Below are 16,583 nucleotides of genomic sequence, written 5' to 3' on the forward strand. Positions count from 1 at the left end.
CAAAGCTGAATTTCGTATAAGTTTTTCTTCTGTCATACATAGTAAATTAACAACTCCGTTTTATATATCTTTTTTAAAAAGTGAACGATTTGATTTAAAATAGTTCTATATAGTTTATATAATTTTACAATCGATGGTTTATCTCAAACGTTGCATGTAAGCAAGAAACAATATAAGGAGCATATAAAAGCTGAAACTAGATAAGAAGATAAAAAAATTAACATTTATGCCTGATGACCCAACTTTACTAAAAGCCTGAAAGGGCTAATGATAGATGAAACCAAAGTTTTAGGTTGACTTGGCTGCAACAGCTTCCTTAACCTTAGCATCAAACTTTGCAACAGCAGATTCAACGGCTGACAAACCTTCGTCTAAGTCGGCTTCTGGAATAGTTAAAGGAGGAAGGAAGCGGAAAACTGAAGGATTATTGAGTGAACAGTAGACTTGGACGTGATATGTATCGGCAAGGTCATTGACAATAGGAGTTGCATAGTATTCGCCGAATTCTTCTTGAACTGACTCAGGAATGGGATAAAATTCAATACCAACTATCATTCCTCGACCACGAACATCCTTCATAACATGAGGGAATTTTGTTTGAAGTTTATTAAGACGATCAAACATGATACCACCTAACTTGCGGCATCTAGAAAGAAGGTCGTTTTGCACGATATAATCGATGGTAGCAACACCGGCGGCAAGTCCAAGAGTGTTTTCTTGATAAGTGGCAGTGTGCAGAAAAGCCGTTTCAAGGGAATTGTAAGCAGCATTCCAAAGCTCCTCTGTAGCGATATACCCTGCAAATGGAATGAGTCCGCCTGAAAATCCTTTGGCGAAAGCGATACAATCCGGAATGATGTTTTCGTATTCACAGGCCCAGAATTTACCGGTACGACCACAACCGGTTTGAATTTCGTCTAAAACGAGATATGTATCGTACTTAGTGCAAAGTTCACGAGCCTTTGCAAGATAACCTGGAGGAGGGACAATAACACCACCTTCGCCTTGAATAGGCTCAACAATGAATGAACGGTACATACCAGAGGATAAGGCAACTTGAAGTGCTTCCGCATCACCGTAAGGGACGTAGTCAACGTCGAAAGGAGCAGGACTTTGATATTTTTGCCATTTTTCTTTGCCGCCTAAAAAGACGGCACCAGTGGTTTTACCATGGAAAGAGTTCAAAGTAGAAAGAAACTTTTTCTTGTTAGGCTTATAACGGGTAGCAAGGCGAATCAATTTAATAACTCCCTCATTAGCTTCAGCACCACCGGTTGCAGTCCATGTGCGAGTAAGTTTTTGACCAGGAGATAGCAAAGCCATATTGCGACCAAAGGCAGCTGCAAGGTTACGATAGGAAATGGCACCCATCATATATAACTTGGCATCAAAGCATTTCTGTAAGCAATCCCAAACATACTGATTGTTGTTACCGACCGTTACGACTCCAACGCCTCCAATTAAGTCCAGATGCTCAGTACCCTTTTCATCAACAAAACGAGAATTATCAGCTTTCACAAAATTGCGAGCGTGGCCATGGACAGTGCGTAACTTGTTTAAGTGGTCGAGTTGTAACTTGACAGTCGTTTCTGGGTCCATTTTCATGGCTTCGTCGAAGCACCACAAACCCTCAGGATAATTGCTGGCTGTTCCATTTTCGGAGGAGGCATCGGTTTTTGAACCATTTGTGTTAAGTTCAACCGTCTTTGAGGTAGCAGTAGCAGTGGACGTGGAATCAATCATGATAAGTGCGTAAATTTAACGTAAATAAACGAGCAGGAAAGATAGTTCTTAACTCAAAGCTTCTTAAATGTAATTTCCAAATGAATCTTTACAGTATATGGTTACCTTGTATAATCCACTCCTTAGATTGAAGAAAAGGTCGAATGAATGTTAACCTTTTACAATTGTTGGCATTCACAGGCAGCTTTAGCCTATATATATAGTAAAAATCATCAATGCCATATTCCTATGTACTTGACCGAAAAATGGCTATTACCTCTCTCACATCCCCCGATCAAAGTCGTACTGCCCAGATAGCAATTAGCGTACTACAGCCTTCGAGTTGGCCGACGGGCAGAACCGAGAAGAAGATATACTCTAATATTTGATCATTACAGAATTGGTCTCAATTATAAGAATTCAAGAAAAAATATCATGCAATGAAGTGTATTTAGTTCAAAAAAGCTTTGGCGCTAATAATAATGTTGGAGCAGAAACAAATGATTGCGCAGAACTATTTTACATAGGATAAAGTAAGCAAAAAAAAAATAATAATAATAATAATTAATTAAAAAGATTAGATTGAATCAAACTATGTGATTTAATTTATTGAAATAAAACTGGTGTTGATTGTGGATATCTATGTAATAAAGGTTACATGTTTTTTTTTTAATAATTTTTATTTATTTATGAATTAATTGGAAAATGTTTAAAAAAGGGCATTCAGCTGTGTCTGGATATTTAATTTTAAATATAAAATAAATATAGATATATTAAAACGATAAAAATGAAAATAATATTTGTCACTTGTCGTATACAGTCTTTAGGATAATAAATTGTAAAGCAAAAATAAATAAATAAATTATAAATTATAAAGGTCACAATAAGATATAAATGACAGCTTTCTGTCTGAATCAGTTTATCTAATAAATTCAAAATTAATAAAATGTATTAAATCATCTCATATTCATATAACGATCAGTTCTTTTGACCGTCGCGATAATACCGCCGAGCCTTAAATTTCCTAGAGATAGAAATTGAAATTTCATTCCTGCTATAATCTGTAACTCTCTACACACTGCGCATCTCGTAGATCTTGATATACTTTGAGATCCCCGTATTCGGCTCAGCTTTGTAATCTAAAGATACCGCGGAGTGAATGTTGGCCGAACTTGGTGTAGCCGAAAATGAAAGAGGAAATAAAGATGTGTCGCAAAGCCAACACAGTGATCTATCGTATTTGTTGGTATTGAATAGTCCGATCCAGTTTACAATGTTGATGCAAAAAGCCCAGGAAATGCAGTAAATACATAACTTGGAAAGTGATTATAAAATCGGAGAAAGAATTCATAGTGACTTATAAAAATAAAGACGTTCGGTATAGAACAAAGCATCTATTGATTCACTGTGATGTAAGGAACGTGTTTAAATGAATAATAAAAAAGCAGTTAACGATATAGCCAAATACAAAAGTTGAATCAAATAAGCTAATATTATATTTTTCGCACTTCTCGGTAAATGATATCGCCTCTGTCAATTTAAAGTAAAGTAAACTTAGACGAATTGAAAGCCAATAAGGAACCAGACACTTTGGTGCCTTTCCAGTTTGAGATTTGTACGGTATAAACGAATTGATGAGTTCCATCAGCGTGGATTTCAATAAAGCATACGCAGTAAACCATGGGTAGATCGATCCAGTTAATTGCATCCTACTATGTATAATTTCTTTTTTTATTCTAAATCAACTTGCAGTAGATAAAATACATGAGAGATATCGCGAAAACCAATTATGAAATCTCAATTAAAAAATTGAGGGAATAAGAGTATTTAGTAGCCTTCTTCATATAATAAATTCACAAATACAAAATTTTCTAGTGGCTCCACCAAATATCCGTAGATAACTAGTAGCGATTGTGCTTTCCCTCACTCATGTTTCAAGACAACGACTAATAAAAAAAGTGTTTTATTTATTCTGATGCCCATTATTGCTCACACATCTAATTCTATCATCAGTTTAAAAGAGTGCTCAAGATCCTCACCTTACTGCGACCAATTAGTTGTCTCAGTAACATACATATTTCTACTAGAGTGCTTACTTTACCTCAAAATAATTCGAATAATATTCAAAAAATTTGCTATTCCGTAATTTCCAGACCCAACTAAACCATAATTTTTTTATGAACCAAACTACACAAAATTAATTAACCGCTAAAAGCTTTACGTCAAAAACCAAATCTGAATTGGCTGGGATACCTGGAAGACGTTTAGAGCCATAGGCCATGGCAGCTGGAATATGAATTGTACGTTCTCCACCTACTTGCATACCCACGATACCAACGTCCCACCCTTTTATCACTTCCTCGAGTCCAAGATTAAAAGTAAAGGGCTTTCCGGTAATGTTTTTGTCAAATACCTTTCCGTTAGTAAGACGACCTATGTAACGCATAGAAACGCGCTTTTTGCGCTTCGCAGCTGGTCCGTCACCTTTAACTTTATCTTGAACCGTAACGTTTCCTTCAAGTACTTGCTTAGGATAAGTTTTTGTAGACTTAGATTTCTTCTCAGTTTGTTCTCCTTCACCGGCGGGTTCGGTCTTTCTCTTTTTGCCGTTCACAGAATCTGATACGTCGACAGCAGTTTTCTTTTCTTTCTCTTCCTTTTTAAGCTTATCCTTGGAATGCTTTTCAGCAACTTCATCCTTTGGAACAGGCTTTTCTAAAATCTCTTCTTCTGCTTGCTCGGCATCCTCTTCGTCACTGTTCAACTCCTCTATACGAGCACCATTTTCTTCCTCTTCTTCTTCGCTTGATGTAACGGAAATATCATCCATTTCTTCTTCATCGCTGCTAAATTCATCTGCTCCATAAAGAAAGTCATTCTCGAGGTCACTACTATCCTCCTCCTCCGGAATGTTTGTAATTATGCATGTTCCGCTCAAATAAACCGGAATATCACCACCAACTCGTTCAAAGAAAACTTCTTCTCCAGGAGAGAAAATAATGTCAATTGGTTGCTGGTAAACCGAGCCCTTTTTAAGGGTGCATAGGGTAAATTTTTCTTCTTGAAAAAGTTCTTCGTCACTTTCTTCTCCATCTTCTTCGGGGTGCTCAAGCCTAGTGATCACGTTTACTGTAACGGCATCATTTGATTTAGCTCTAGGATCCAAAGCTGCCATCGTAAAACGAACAGATAATTCGCTACGAAAGCCTTTATAAAAGTCTTCATCGAAAAGAGGAACACGCTCCTGATCCACTTTAACACTGTAAAGGGTCTCTTCCTTACTCATTTTGTTTATTTAGAATAAATAAAATCCAAAAAGATACGCAATAGACGATGGGAATCACAGAAATTCACCACTGGTATATCAGAGTAGAGTAAGTGTTGATGAAAAAATTGTACCAGTAGCAAACCTTTATGACGCCTTAAGTAATGTTATCTCGCCTATTCATAAGCTTATTATTACCGAACCAAAACGGAAGCGTTAGAAGCGTTTTTCAGTTTGATGCATTCTCAATAGAAAATTTTAAAAGGTACAAATAATTAGCAGTAGGGGTTAATCTTCATGTACTTTCGTTCTTTACTACCAATACTCAAATAGCAAGTCGCCGTCATCTTCATTCGTGATCTTAGTAGTCAAAGAGAAAAAGCCTGGTTATTTGTGAAAATTTTCTTTAAAGTTCAAGAACGGAACATAATTATTTTAGCATTAATTTAACGGAGAAACTACTATTTATTCGAATATCTAATTTTACTTAACAATTTTTTTTAATCGGAATGTGTATACCGAACTAGTCCACCAAGTCATTAAAGATATTAACGAGTGTATACACACTACGTTGTGCATATTGTTGGTTTTTGGGCTGGCAAACCTAACCTGAACGTATTACCGCTCTTTAAACGCATAGCCTCTTGAAGGTTATCTGTAAACAGCGTTTTTCAAGGTTGTAATAAATTCATTTATTACCTATTCTAAAACAGTGTTGAGCTTTCCAAGTTTCACTGGTTGCGGGTTTCAGAAATGTTAGTTCTCAAGCTATTGTTGTGGTCCATCATATCTGGGCTCAGTTTAGCTGAGCAGGTATGGAGAAATAGTAACGCGATTCGTACGATTGATTTACGCTCCACTTATACCAAAACTCTCACTTCTTTAATTATTGTAAATGAAGGAGATGAGCCTCAAAATACATATCGCTACTTTCAGCAGACCTCACCTGGCGAAAGTGTCTTGTCTCTCTCCGTATCGATAAAAGAGGAAGAAAAGAAAGGAACTAACCCTATAAAAGTTAACAACAATGTTTATGATATTCCTTTACAACCTCCTGTCAAACCTGGTGAATCTCGTACTTTATTAATACAGGCAGGTTTGGACGGTGGTGTTCGTCCTTTACCAGCAGCTGTGGATCAAGACGAAGAACAATATTTGGTTTACCTGACAACCCTTTACTTAGATAGTCCCTACACTACTGATCTTCAACGCACTCGTCTTATACTCCCTTCTGCTAAAATTGACACATATACTACGTATAATATTGATGGAGCTGAACTTCCCAATCGTGTTGGCAATACTTTGGTTTACGAAAGCCGTGAGACTATCACCGGGGAGGACAATGATTTAGGTGAAATCTATGTTCGCTATGAGCATACTGTACCTATTCCTCGCGGAGCTGATCTCTATGTTCAAATTGATATGCATGAATACCGAAAAATGTTAGAAGTCTCGGAGCGTGTGGTTTTTGAAAACCATGCTGCCAAGCTGAAGTCCAACTTCGATCGTGCCAAGTGGTATATGGGAAACTTTTACAATCCAGTTTCTACTGCTATTAATCGAGTCGTCTATAGTCTTCCTAGAAATTCCAAGGATGTCTACTATACCGATGAGGTGGGAAACATTACCACATCTCATATGCGAGTTGAGCCTCACCAGACATGGATCGAGTTAAATCCTCGCTATCCTGTATTTGGGGGATGGAACTATTTGTTCCAATTGGATTGGAAAATGCCTTACGAGGAGTTCCGCTCTTCCAAGAATAGAAGGGAATATCTTGATATTCCTCTGGCATGGTCACCTGGTGACATGATTTATGAGAAAGCCGTTTGGTCTTATGTTTTTCCCGAAGGGGCTACCAACATTGAAATTGAAATGCCAGTAGAAATATCTAATTCCAACGTTACTAAAATCCATAAATTTTTGGATACTTTGGGTCGCCAAGTATTTACTTATGAAGCTTTGAATGTAACCGACGGTGTCCCTTCCGATATTGTTCATATCTCTTATGAGTATAACAGTTCGGCCTTTTTCCTTCGAATTGCAATTATTACTACTCTTCTCATATTATTAGCTGCTGCAGCCTACATGATTTGGGCACCTTAAAAAATATTTTTACAAAGTCGATCAATCAAGCCGAATGTCCTTAAACCCATGTTTATGCTAGCTTAATATTTGCCTTATGTGCATCCGAAAATCGTTGACAAAAATTCAGTATTTGTCAACTGTCCTTCTTTTTCCCCTTCTTCCATTTCTTGCCTTCCCCTTATTTTTTATGAACTCTGTTTACAGCTTTTAGTAAATGTGATCGTAAATTACCCTTTGTAATGATTGATTGATTCAACCTATAGGTAAATTTATATAATTGTAGTTCAACTATAGTTTCACCATATCGATGCGCTTGTGTGCATTTGCTTGAAAGGCGAATAAATGCCACAAGTCGTTGTAAAGGTGATTCTAGCAAACCTGCTCTTCTATTTATTATCCTCTTTTTCTGCAACACTCTTTTCCTTGCATTACACTTGAAAGATGCAACATTAATAAGTAACATGCTACCTCAACATATGCCTGATATAATTGAAGCGATCCCAGTTAGACTACATTCCTTTACCACAGGGGCAGTTAAATCAAGTTGATAATTGTAACGTTGGTTGTAACCAACTAAATAGAGCTACTTTAACATTCATAATCTGATTAAGAGAAACCTGCATGCGCTTTGACCGATTGCCTTGATTTCGTGTTGCTAAGTTTGCTCGGAAGATTTAAGCGAGTACATTCTTAGGGTTGTGCAGTCAAATTCTTTTACTTTCAATTATACTCTCTGGCTCAGTTGATACTTGGCTCATATTGTTTATTTTGTGAAAGTTAATTTACTTTTTTTGCTTTTAAAAGGTACATATTTATTAATCTACTTGTGTTGCGAATTTATCATAATATTTTTATCGTCATAATTTCTTTTATTTATTTGAAATTATCCATTTTTTTCCCATGTCTAGCCAATCCTATTATATGAATGACTTGGATGATTTGAGATCATTAGAATCATCAACTCTTAATAAAAAAGATACCGCGATCAATGAATTAAATCCTGAGCAAAATGACACTCGCCGATCCACAGATCTTCTTTTAGAAGACAAATATGGGATTCAAACAGGGTTTTCCAAATATTGGAAGAAATGTACTTATGGAATCCGTGAGTATTGCAAGTTCATCGGCCCTGGATTCCTTATAGCTGTTGCATATATTGATCCAGGTAACTACTCAACCGATTTAGATGCTGGTTCAAGGTTTCAATACAAGTTACTGTTCATCGTTTTTCTCTCCAATCTGTTTGCTGTGTATTTGCAATCATTATGTATTAGACTTGGATCCGTAACGGGTATGGATTTAGCCAGAAATTGCCGCGAACACTATAATAGATATATCTGTTGGTCATTTTACGTTCTTGCAGAAATTGCAATTATAGCTACTGATATTGCCGAAGTTATCGGCACGGCTGTCGCGCTTAAAATTTTAATGCACATTCCTTTGGTAGCTGGCGTTGTAATTACCATCTTAGACGTTTTACTGGTCCTTATTGCCTGGCGTCCTGAAGGTTCTATGCTCAGTGTACGTATCTTTGAGACTGCTGTTGCTCTTTTGGTTCTAGTTGTTGCTATTTCATTTGCAGTCGTTTTAGGCCGCGTCCACATCGGGGGCGCTGGTACTGTCTTTAAAGGGTTCCTACCTTCTTCTACCGTTTTTTCAAGAGAGGGACTTTACAGCAGCATTGGAATTTTGGGTGCTACTGTCATGCCCCACTCACTATTCCTAGGTTCTGGCCTTGTTCAAACTAGACTTCGTGATTTGGATGTCCGTCGTGGGAATTATACACCTGTTGGTGATTGCTCTGATTACAGACCTACCCATGAAACCATTAAGCATTCTTTAACATATTCAATAGTCGAGGTTGCTTTATCCCTTTTTACGTTTGCATTATTTACTAATTCTAGTATCCTAATCGTCGCTGGTGCTGTATTTTACAATACTAGCGGCGCTGACACCTCCGATCTTTTTTCAATTTATGATTTACTGAAAGAATATGTGTCTATATCTTGTGGTCGACTTTTTGCCGTCGCCCTTTTATTCTCAGGCATGAGTGCAGGATATGTTTGTACCATCGCAGGTCAAATAGTTAGTGAGGGTTACATAAATTGGAATTTACGTCCTTGGCTTCGAAGAGTAATAACACGTGCTATTGCAATTATCCCATGCTTAGTTGTTTCGGCTGCTGTTGGACAGAGTGGTCTTAATCAAGTACTGAACGCTAGTCAGGTTTGTCTTTCTATTTTATTACCTTTTCTTACCTTTCCACTTGTAATGTTCACTTGCTCTCGAAAAGTTATGCGTGTTGTTAGTGATTCTACCAATGAAGAAACTGGACAATTGATAAGAGAAACTCACGATTATAGCTTAGGATGGACTATGACTATTGTTACATGGGCAATTTGGCTCTTTTTGACTGCTTTAAATTTATTACTCATTGTTTGGTTGGGCATGGGAGTCTCCTTCTAAATAAATTTTAGAACGCTCGTATTTTTCAAACGGCATGGTTATATGCGTACGTTCCTTTTAACATTTCCCCATAGCTTTCCTTTAATTACTACACTTAGTCCGAAATTTATTTATGTAGCATTTGCAAACCGCGTCAAGTAATTTGCGATGCTCTGTTGAAACCAAAGTTATTAACATGAAGCTGAGACATGTATACAAGTACTATCACAAATGTTTTCATGTACTATTATAATGAATATTTTTTAATAATTAACAAAAAGGGTACTTAGATGCAAATATGTAAAGTTTTCATATCGTAGTTGTTGAATTGATCGTCATCAACGTGGGGATAGTATGGTACCATAGCATCTGCACTTTGTACATAAGCAGAATTGTAGCTTGTCCAATAAGTGTTACGAACTTTACGACTCGGATGAAATAATCCTTGTACTAAATATGCCATAATTGGACCTACACCGATACAATTTCGGATGCCATCAATGCCTTCCCGAACGGCATTGATAACATGGGGCGATTCCTCCAAGATATTTGGCCATAGGATATTAAGTAAATGAATCATTGCGTCTTCAACACCCAAACCAACACAACCAAGAGACAAGTGCTTGATTACAGAAGCGGCGGTTTGCCGATGCACGGCATCGCGATCCATAAGCGCATCGGCTAAAAGAGGTGTAATGGCATAAACATAGTCGCGTGCTTGCTCACCAATGTATTCAAACATAAACGCTAATGACTTTAAAACACCATTCTGCACGTTCATTTCTGGAGTTCTGTAGTCTGCCATAAGTGCTGGTACGACTGTAAAAGGCATACATGTTTCTGCCACGATAGCAATAGCTACAGTAGTACATACACGATTTTGGCGTTCCTGGACTTTGAGATTATTTAACAAAGTAGCCAGCACGTCTTGAGGTCCGATGGCTTTTGATATATAACCAAATGTGTTGACAGCAGCACGGCGAATACTCTTTTTATGTGCTTTAAGCATATCAATTAATTCAAAACAAATACGCATCCATTCCCTAGCGGACACGTATTCCGATCCACGATCTGCAATTTTGCCAACGAGATCAATTGTATTCTCTTGGACCTTTTCATGACGGTTCCTCAAGATGGGAGTCAATCTTGGTAACAAATCACGAATAGGAGGTTGCATTGAAGACATACCAACAACGGAAACAATAGCTTTAATAGCACCAAGAATTGAGCCCAGAACCTCTGGATATTCTTCACCAAGATACTCGTACAAAACAACACCAAGTTTACGCATTAATGCTTCTTCACCACATGCCTTTAAAACAATGGTTATACTGGAAACTAAGTCGGCAGCTTGTTCGCGGACATTAGCAGACTTATTGTTTAAACGATACAATATAGTAGAAACGATCTGAGGAAGATACGGCTTACATCTTGTACCAAGAGCATTAACAACAGTACTAAAGCAAGTTAAAATAACTTTCTCCTCAACGGATTGCTCCTGAAAAGCAAATAAAACACCATCCAACAGTAGCTCTTCCAATCTTTCGTCAATCTCGGAAACACCTAAAGAGCCAATCACTTTATCGACAGTTTCAGCGGTCATCTTCCGATATGGCTCGGATTCATCTTTAAAGTTGTTGACGACCCTTTCAACAATTTGACGGGAACCTACTTGTTGAGCAAGAACAACTGTAGTTTCAACAACTTGCTTGTAGCTGCGACGATCTGATGCCATCCTTCGGGACCAAAAACAGTGAAAAAATTCAGGCAACACATCAGTTCTCAAATACTCAGGTGTTACTCCATCAGTAGATGCACATTGTGATACAACTTTGAGAACTATCTTTTTCATTTCTTCGTCTGGTGAATTAAATTCACGTAGAAGAATTTTCATGATACGCCGTGTAAAATGACTTGCATACTCAGGTTCCATAAGAGGGATAATAAAACCGGTTGCTTTTAAAAAGGCGGCTAAGCTTTTACCACGATGCCTTTGGACTCCTGACCATAATGGCTTTAAAACGCTGTCAAAAGCTTCAATACCGTAAGGAGTAGCAGCTTCAGCTAAAGCCGATAAGGACAAAGCTGTCATAATTCGTACTTTTTGTTGTTCATCTTCAAGGCCGTGACCAATACAATCAACTAAATTTTTTAAGTGTGGTAAAATAGAGCATCCTAATAACAGAGCAATCTGTTGAATAATCCGAACGCCAGTATGCCTGGCTTGCCATGATTTCTTACTTCTACAAACAGCTTTTAAAAAAGGTAAAAGAGCCGGCACGCCTAGTGCAGAGGCAACAACCGAAAAGGCACGGGCTGTGGTGTTTCGGACATATTCGTCGACATGATCAATGTCAGGTCTCATTGTAGCAATCATATGAGCCAAGCCGGAAGCTTTAGCTAAGTTACTAATGATTTCCCGACCTTCAGCACGTGCATAGTAATCTTCATCAATAAGAAGGGGTTCAATAACTACGAGAATTTTATGAGTAAAAGGGCGAACCAGATCATCCAATTTGTATAATATACGATCAATAACCTTAACTAAAAGATGGCGCTCCTGATCTTCCAGTGTTCGTTCCATTAACAACGGAAGAATCTGATTAAATAAAGCAGCTGCACCAAAGTCGCGAGCTTGATCCGTAAGCTGGCGTAATGCACTCTTACGCATGGGAGGAGTACCATTTTTTACTTTCAGAAGTAATCTCAAAATTTTACGTTCACGAAGTTCCGCAATTGTAAGCTTGGCCTCGTCCTCCACCTTGAGTAACTTGCCAAAATATTTAACATCTTCTTGCTTAAAAAAAGCTAAATCACCTACACCGGGTATTTCTGTAGGCAATGCAGCTGGTAATTCTTTTTCTAAAGGAAGCTCTTGCTCTTGTGGAACGTGATATGTATCGAGCGTAGTACCTTTTTGAAGTAGTTCAGGATGAATTGATTCTAAATATCCAGGAGGAGGCTCCAAAATAGCATAGCCTTCTGACGGCAAAAGCTCATTTAACTCTTCTTCAGTTAATAAACGGACAGGAGGTCGTAATTTTTCTTCTACTACATTTACTTCCTTATTAATAAGATCTTCAGAAATTCCGTTTTCTATAACATGTTCAGATATAGTGAAGTTTTCAGGAGCTTTGTCCCAACGTGATCTACGCTTAGTAGTGGAAACCTGCGTAACGCTAGGTGGAGCCTGATCCCAACGAGAGCGTTTAGGCTTCTGAGATATTTCCGTATTATTAAGCTCTAGTTCTCTTTTTTTGTCCGATATGCTTTCCTCCTCCTCCACCTCTTTTAGTGTTCCTTCACGACGTCTTTGATTTAATTCCATATGAACTCGTCGCTCTTCCTTTTCTAATTCAACCTGCCGCATAACCTCCGCATAAGATCTTCCATTGCTCTGTGTCCCATCAGGTTGAAAAGCATCTACGCGGGTTGGAGTAAGCTGTCTATCATAACGCTGCTTTTGATAATCTGACTCGCGATCCTGAATTTGCTTTTTTGACTGTCTCTCTTGCATAGGGTCATAACTTTCATCAGCGTATTCATTTAGTAGTTCCTTAGGTGCTTCATATTGACGCACTAAACGATAACTATCATTAACATCGTTTGTACGTTTATAATCGTCTTCATCCTGAGAGATATCATTGCGCACGTCAATTGCGGAGTCATATTCTTCTTTTGGGTTACTGGACTTAAAAAGATGAGCATTATATTGTAAATCATTAGAATCCTGGGTACCTTCAATATTTACACTTCCATTTGTCGACGAATTCTTCGCTGCCTCTTTTTGTCTTCGCAAAAGTTCTCTTTCAGCACGAAGCCTTTCTATTTCCACATCTTCTACTTTATTTAGGTTAGTAACATCCATTTTGAACATTTTATAAGGATACGTACCAGTTGACATGTTGATGGCGAAGAAATGCTTTCATGTTGCGCGTCTTATACTCATTTAAATATACTCAAAGCATTCTAAGCTTCGTTATCAATATTTTAAAGTACAATACAGTAACTCGTTTTGTAGAATAACGATAAGATTAACGTGTCTTATTTAGTTTAACCCTCTTTATTAAGATTTATTTGCGAAAGAAATATATACTATCGAAAAAATTAGTATGAGGAATGATATTGAAATATCGAGGTATCATATTGCAACAGCTCAAGCTTTTAGCACCCCCCCCCTCTGCTATTGTAGATCTTGTAAGCGTTGCTGCAATTAATTGATAATAGACAAGCGTCTTACGGTTTCTACTTGTATATCCTAATATTTGGTGGAACCTTTACAAATTGATGTAAAATCTCTTTGGAAAAATTCAGCACTATATCGCTTTAATGTGAAGTTTGGCTTATAAGGAATGTAATTAACGATGATGGTTGCTAGGACACGCAGTCAAAAAAGAAAGCTTGAAGAGATTAATAACCAGAAGAAGATTAAAACAAAAAAAAAGGCCACCGGGCAACAGACTTCTAATACGAAAAATCTGCGTGATGTTAAAAAGAAAGGTAAACAATTAGCGTATGTTCCGAGGACGTCACCAAGGAAATCATATAAAAATGGGGAATATGTTTTAGCAAAGATGAGTAGCTTCCCATGGTGGCCAGCCAGAGTAGCGAGCCAAAAATCAATACCCACTGAGGTACGCGAACGATTGAAACGAAATTTTCGAATGGACAATGGAATATTTGTTCAGTTTCTTCCTTCAAGAGATTACGCTATTATTTCTTCTTCAAATGTTTTGCCCTTAACTGTTGATGAATCAAGGTTTATTTTGGACCATGATTTATCGACAAAGTATATCCAAAAGACGGTAGGTCTCATCATTGCTTCCGTAAAGAGAAAAGTTTCTTTTTCTGATGTCGAAGAGGATGAGTTTGAACCAGAGAATACTCGTAAAAAACTTCAAAAGCCCATCGAGAAACCAAAAAAGGAAAAGATAGAAGCCACACCTAAAATTGACGGGGGTAAAAGGTTAAAAAATGAGAAATCGTCGGCAGAAATTTCTCAAACATCGAAGCAACGACCTTCACGTAGGTCAGCTCGAGTTAGGATGGCTACAGACAACGCTCAGAAATCCCCATCTCCAATTCCTTCTCCCAAGAAAACAGCCAAAAAAAGAGTAAGGTTTGCCGGTTCTTTAGAGGAATTACCAAAATTTTCACTTGAATATCAATTGGCTCAGCCTATAAGTACTGTAGATATGTATGCTCAAGTTCATTATATTCGATTTAATACTCTTTTATATTACCGCTACCAACTACAAGAAATCCTACTGTCATATAATCATTATCCTCAAGAATCGGATATGTCTCATGTGCACCAAATATTGGAGATGATTGAGAATTTCAGCGCAATAAATTCTGAACTATTAGAATCAACCAAGTTGTATTCACTTTTTACTTTGCTTGTTAAATTAAGCGACATACCGTTGGATGAAAAATATGACTTTTCTTCACGATTTTCGACTCTTCTCCTTCAATTCCAAGCATTCGTTCAGCCCAAAACCATGACAAGTAATGTATCTACAGCGCCCATTGGAAAGAATGCTCAAGTGAACACAGAAGCTGCCAGACCATCTGTCATCACTACCTAACTTTTGATCATACATTCATATGCTTTTGTTATCGAATTACATAACTAATCTTGTTTACATTTAATGTTACGATAATATTTGCTTCCAACATTTTCATTAATATAGAACGCATTATTAGCGCGACTCAATGTGTTTATGGTACAAATCGTTACAATACGTTATCCTAGTATGTAAGCAAGAACAAGCATTGCTTACTACCATTTCGTAGTAGGTACCGTCAGTGTTTTTTTTTTTTACTTGCGATATCTCGTGTATACTAATTTAAAAAAAATGTCTTTCTTTGCTCCAAGGAATAAGAAAACGGAGCAGGAAGCAAAGAAATCAATACCTTGGGTTGAGCTTTAGTATGTAAATAGAGAATACTTTTTAAGAACAATAACATTAACACGTATGTAGTCGTCCCAAGACATTGGACCAAGTTTCCTCTCAAGAATCTACTGTACAAGTATTAAAAAAAACACTTTTATCTAATAACTTACCTCACATGTTGTTTTATGGCTCTCCTGGTACTGGAAAGACGTCAACCATTCTAGCTTTGTCTCGTGAGCTATTTGGACCGCAATTGATGAAATCAAGGGTTTTGGAATTGAATGCTTCTGATGAACGCGGTATCTCTATTATTCGGGAGAAAGTCAAGTCTTTTGCAAAAACAACCGTAACCAACAAAGTCGACGGTTATCCTTGTCCTCCTTTTAAAATTATAATTTTGGATGAGGCAGATTCTATGACTCAGGATGCTCAGGCTGCTCTTCGACGAACTATGGAGTCGTATGCCAGGATCACTAGGTTTTGCCTGATCTGTAACTACATGACCAGGATTATTGATCCTCTTAGCAGTCGCTGTAGCAAGTATCGATTTAAACCGTTAGACAACGAAAACATGGTTAAAAGATTAGAATTTATAGCTGCTGACCAAGCTGTTAGCATGGAGCCTGGAGTTGTCAATGCATTGGTAGAATGCTCTGGCGGTGATATGCGAAAGGCCATTACTTTTCTTCAGAGTGCTGCAAATCTTCATCAGGGTACGCCAATCACTATTTCCAGTGTAGAGGAATTAGCGGGAGCTGTACCATATAACATTATACGCTCTTTATTAGACACAGCATATACCAAAAATGTATCTAACATTGAAACTTTATCTCGTGATGTTGCTGCGGAAGGATATTCGACAGGAATAATATTATCCCAATTACACGATGTGCTATTAAAAGAAGAGACATTAAGCAGCCCAGTAAAGTACAAAATATTCATGAAACTTTCTGAGGTTGATAAGCGTCTAAATGATGGAGCCGATGAAACTCTACAATTACTGGATTTACTTTCTTCTATTTCAGTTGTGTGCTAGTCTATACATTGAAAAACTTATGTCTCATGTAATCCTCGATTTATCATACCGCTAGACGGTTTCCCTTTTGATTACATTTAAACATAACTCTAGAAGTTTAGTGGTAAACTAATGAATTGAAATTAACTGA

The 16,583-nt window shown here is 37.5% G+C and overlaps 8 protein-coding genes and 9 long non-coding RNA genes across 17 annotated transcripts; 9 read left to right on the forward strand and 8 right to left on the reverse strand.

Moving 5' to 3' along the window:
* Window positions 1–60: 60 nt before the first annotated feature.
* SPOM_SPAC27F1.05C (aminotransferase) lies at window positions 61–1,912 on the reverse strand. The gene has a single exon (NM_001019962.3). The coding sequence runs from the start codon at window positions 1,741–1,743 to the stop codon at window positions 289–291; it is 1,455 nt and encodes a 484-aa protein (NP_594533.1). The 5' UTR covers window positions 1,744–1,912; the 3' UTR covers window positions 61–288.
* Window positions 159–2,261, forward strand: SPOM_SPNCRNA.977. Its single transcript, NR_151370.1, has one exon. It is a non-coding gene; the product is annotated as a non-coding RNA (long non-coding RNA).
* A 338-nt stretch (window positions 2,262–2,599) lies between these two features.
* Window positions 2,600–3,430, reverse strand: SPOM_SPAC27F1.10 (uncharacterized protein; the record flags this gene model as incomplete). Its single annotated transcript, NM_001019963.3, has 1 exon — window positions 2,600–3,430. The coding sequence occupies one exon, from the start codon at window positions 3,428–3,430 to the stop codon at window positions 3,125–3,127; it is 306 nt and encodes a 101-aa protein (NP_594534.1). The 3' UTR covers window positions 2,600–3,124.
* SPOM_SPNCRNA.978 lies at window positions 2,663–3,251 on the forward strand. Its single transcript, NR_151371.1, has one exon. It is a non-coding gene; the product is annotated as a non-coding RNA (long non-coding RNA).
* Window positions 3,431–3,783: 353 nt separating the features above from the next.
* Window positions 3,784–5,105, reverse strand: ani2 (FKBP-type peptidyl-prolyl cis-trans isomerase). The gene has a single exon (NM_001019964.3). The coding sequence runs from the start codon at window positions 5,006–5,008 to the stop codon at window positions 3,920–3,922; it is 1,089 nt and encodes a 362-aa protein (NP_594535.1). The 5' UTR covers window positions 5,009–5,105; the 3' UTR covers window positions 3,784–3,919.
* On the forward strand, window positions 3,949–4,976 carry SPOM_SPNCRNA.3946. The gene has a single exon (NR_193307.1). It is a non-coding gene; the product is annotated as a non-coding RNA (long non-coding RNA).
* Window positions 5,106–5,598: 493 nt separating the features above from the next.
* ost1 (dolichyl-diphosphooligosaccharide--protein glycosyltransferase Ost1) lies at window positions 5,599–7,353 on the forward strand. The gene has a single exon (NM_001019965.3). It carries the CDS (start codon window positions 5,741–5,743, stop codon window positions 7,091–7,093), a length of 1,353 nt encoding a protein of 450 aa, NP_594536.1. The 5' UTR covers window positions 5,599–5,740; the 3' UTR covers window positions 7,094–7,353.
* SPOM_SPNCRNA.3947 lies at window positions 6,096–6,626 on the reverse strand. The gene has a single exon (NR_193308.1). It is a non-coding gene; the product is annotated as a non-coding RNA (long non-coding RNA).
* A 243-nt stretch (window positions 7,354–7,596) lies between the features above and the next one.
* On the forward strand, window positions 7,597–9,803 carry pdt1 (Nramp family Mn(2+) transporter). The gene has a single exon (NM_001019966.3). The coding sequence runs from the start codon at window positions 7,976–7,978 to the stop codon at window positions 9,539–9,541; it is 1,566 nt and encodes a 521-aa protein (NP_594537.1). The 5' UTR covers window positions 7,597–7,975; the 3' UTR covers window positions 9,542–9,803.
* Window positions 7,942–8,470, reverse strand: SPOM_SPNCRNA.3948. The gene has a single exon (NR_193309.1). It is a non-coding gene; the product is annotated as a non-coding RNA (long non-coding RNA).
* prp10 (U2 snRNP-associated protein SF3B1) lies at window positions 9,772–13,441 on the reverse strand. The gene is made up of 3 exons (NM_001019967.3): window positions 13,415–13,441; window positions 13,259–13,363; window positions 9,772–13,192 (listed from the first exon to the last, which is right to left on the reverse strand). The coding sequence occupies exons 1-3, from the start codon at window positions 13,422–13,424 to the stop codon at window positions 9,807–9,809; spliced, it is 3,501 nt and encodes a 1,166-aa protein (NP_594538.2). The 5' UTR covers window positions 13,425–13,441; the 3' UTR covers window positions 9,772–9,806.
* Window positions 11,032–11,253, forward strand: SPOM_SPNCRNA.3949. Its single transcript, NR_193310.1, has one exon. It is a non-coding gene; the product is annotated as a non-coding RNA (long non-coding RNA).
* On the forward strand, window positions 12,759–13,291 carry SPOM_SPNCRNA.3950. The gene has a single exon (NR_193311.1). It is a non-coding gene; the product is annotated as a non-coding RNA (long non-coding RNA).
* Window positions 13,442–13,647: 206 nt separating the features above from the next.
* SPOM_SPNCRNA.3951 lies at window positions 13,648–15,172 on the reverse strand. The gene has a single exon (NR_193312.1). It is a non-coding gene; the product is annotated as a non-coding RNA (long non-coding RNA).
* Window positions 13,718–15,108, forward strand: pdp3 (PWWP domain-containing protein; the record flags this gene model as incomplete). The annotated part of the gene is made up of 1 exon (NM_001019968.3): window positions 13,718–15,108. Exon 1 carries the CDS (start codon window positions 13,885–13,887, stop codon window positions 15,106–15,108), a length of 1,224 nt encoding a protein of 407 aa, NP_594539.1. The 5' UTR covers window positions 13,718–13,884.
* A 135-nt stretch (window positions 15,173–15,307) lies between the features above and the next one.
* rfc2 (DNA replication factor C complex subunit Rfc2) lies at window positions 15,308–16,581 on the forward strand. The gene is made up of 2 exons (NM_001019969.3): window positions 15,308–15,452; window positions 15,505–16,581. The coding sequence occupies exons 1-2, from the start codon at window positions 15,379–15,381 to the stop codon at window positions 16,451–16,453; spliced, it is 1,023 nt and encodes a 340-aa protein (NP_594540.1). The 5' UTR covers window positions 15,308–15,378; the 3' UTR covers window positions 16,454–16,581.
* Window positions 15,597–15,974, reverse strand: SPOM_SPNCRNA.3952. Its single transcript, NR_193313.1, has one exon. It is a non-coding gene; the product is annotated as a non-coding RNA (long non-coding RNA).
* Window positions 16,582–16,583: the final 2 nt, after the last annotated feature.

Source organism: Schizosaccharomyces pombe (genome assembly GCF_000002945.2).
Source record: "Schizosaccharomyces pombe strain 972h- genome assembly, chromosome: I".
Classification (NCBI taxonomy): domain Eukaryota; kingdom Fungi; phylum Ascomycota; class Schizosaccharomycetes; order Schizosaccharomycetales; family Schizosaccharomycetaceae; genus Schizosaccharomyces; species Schizosaccharomyces pombe.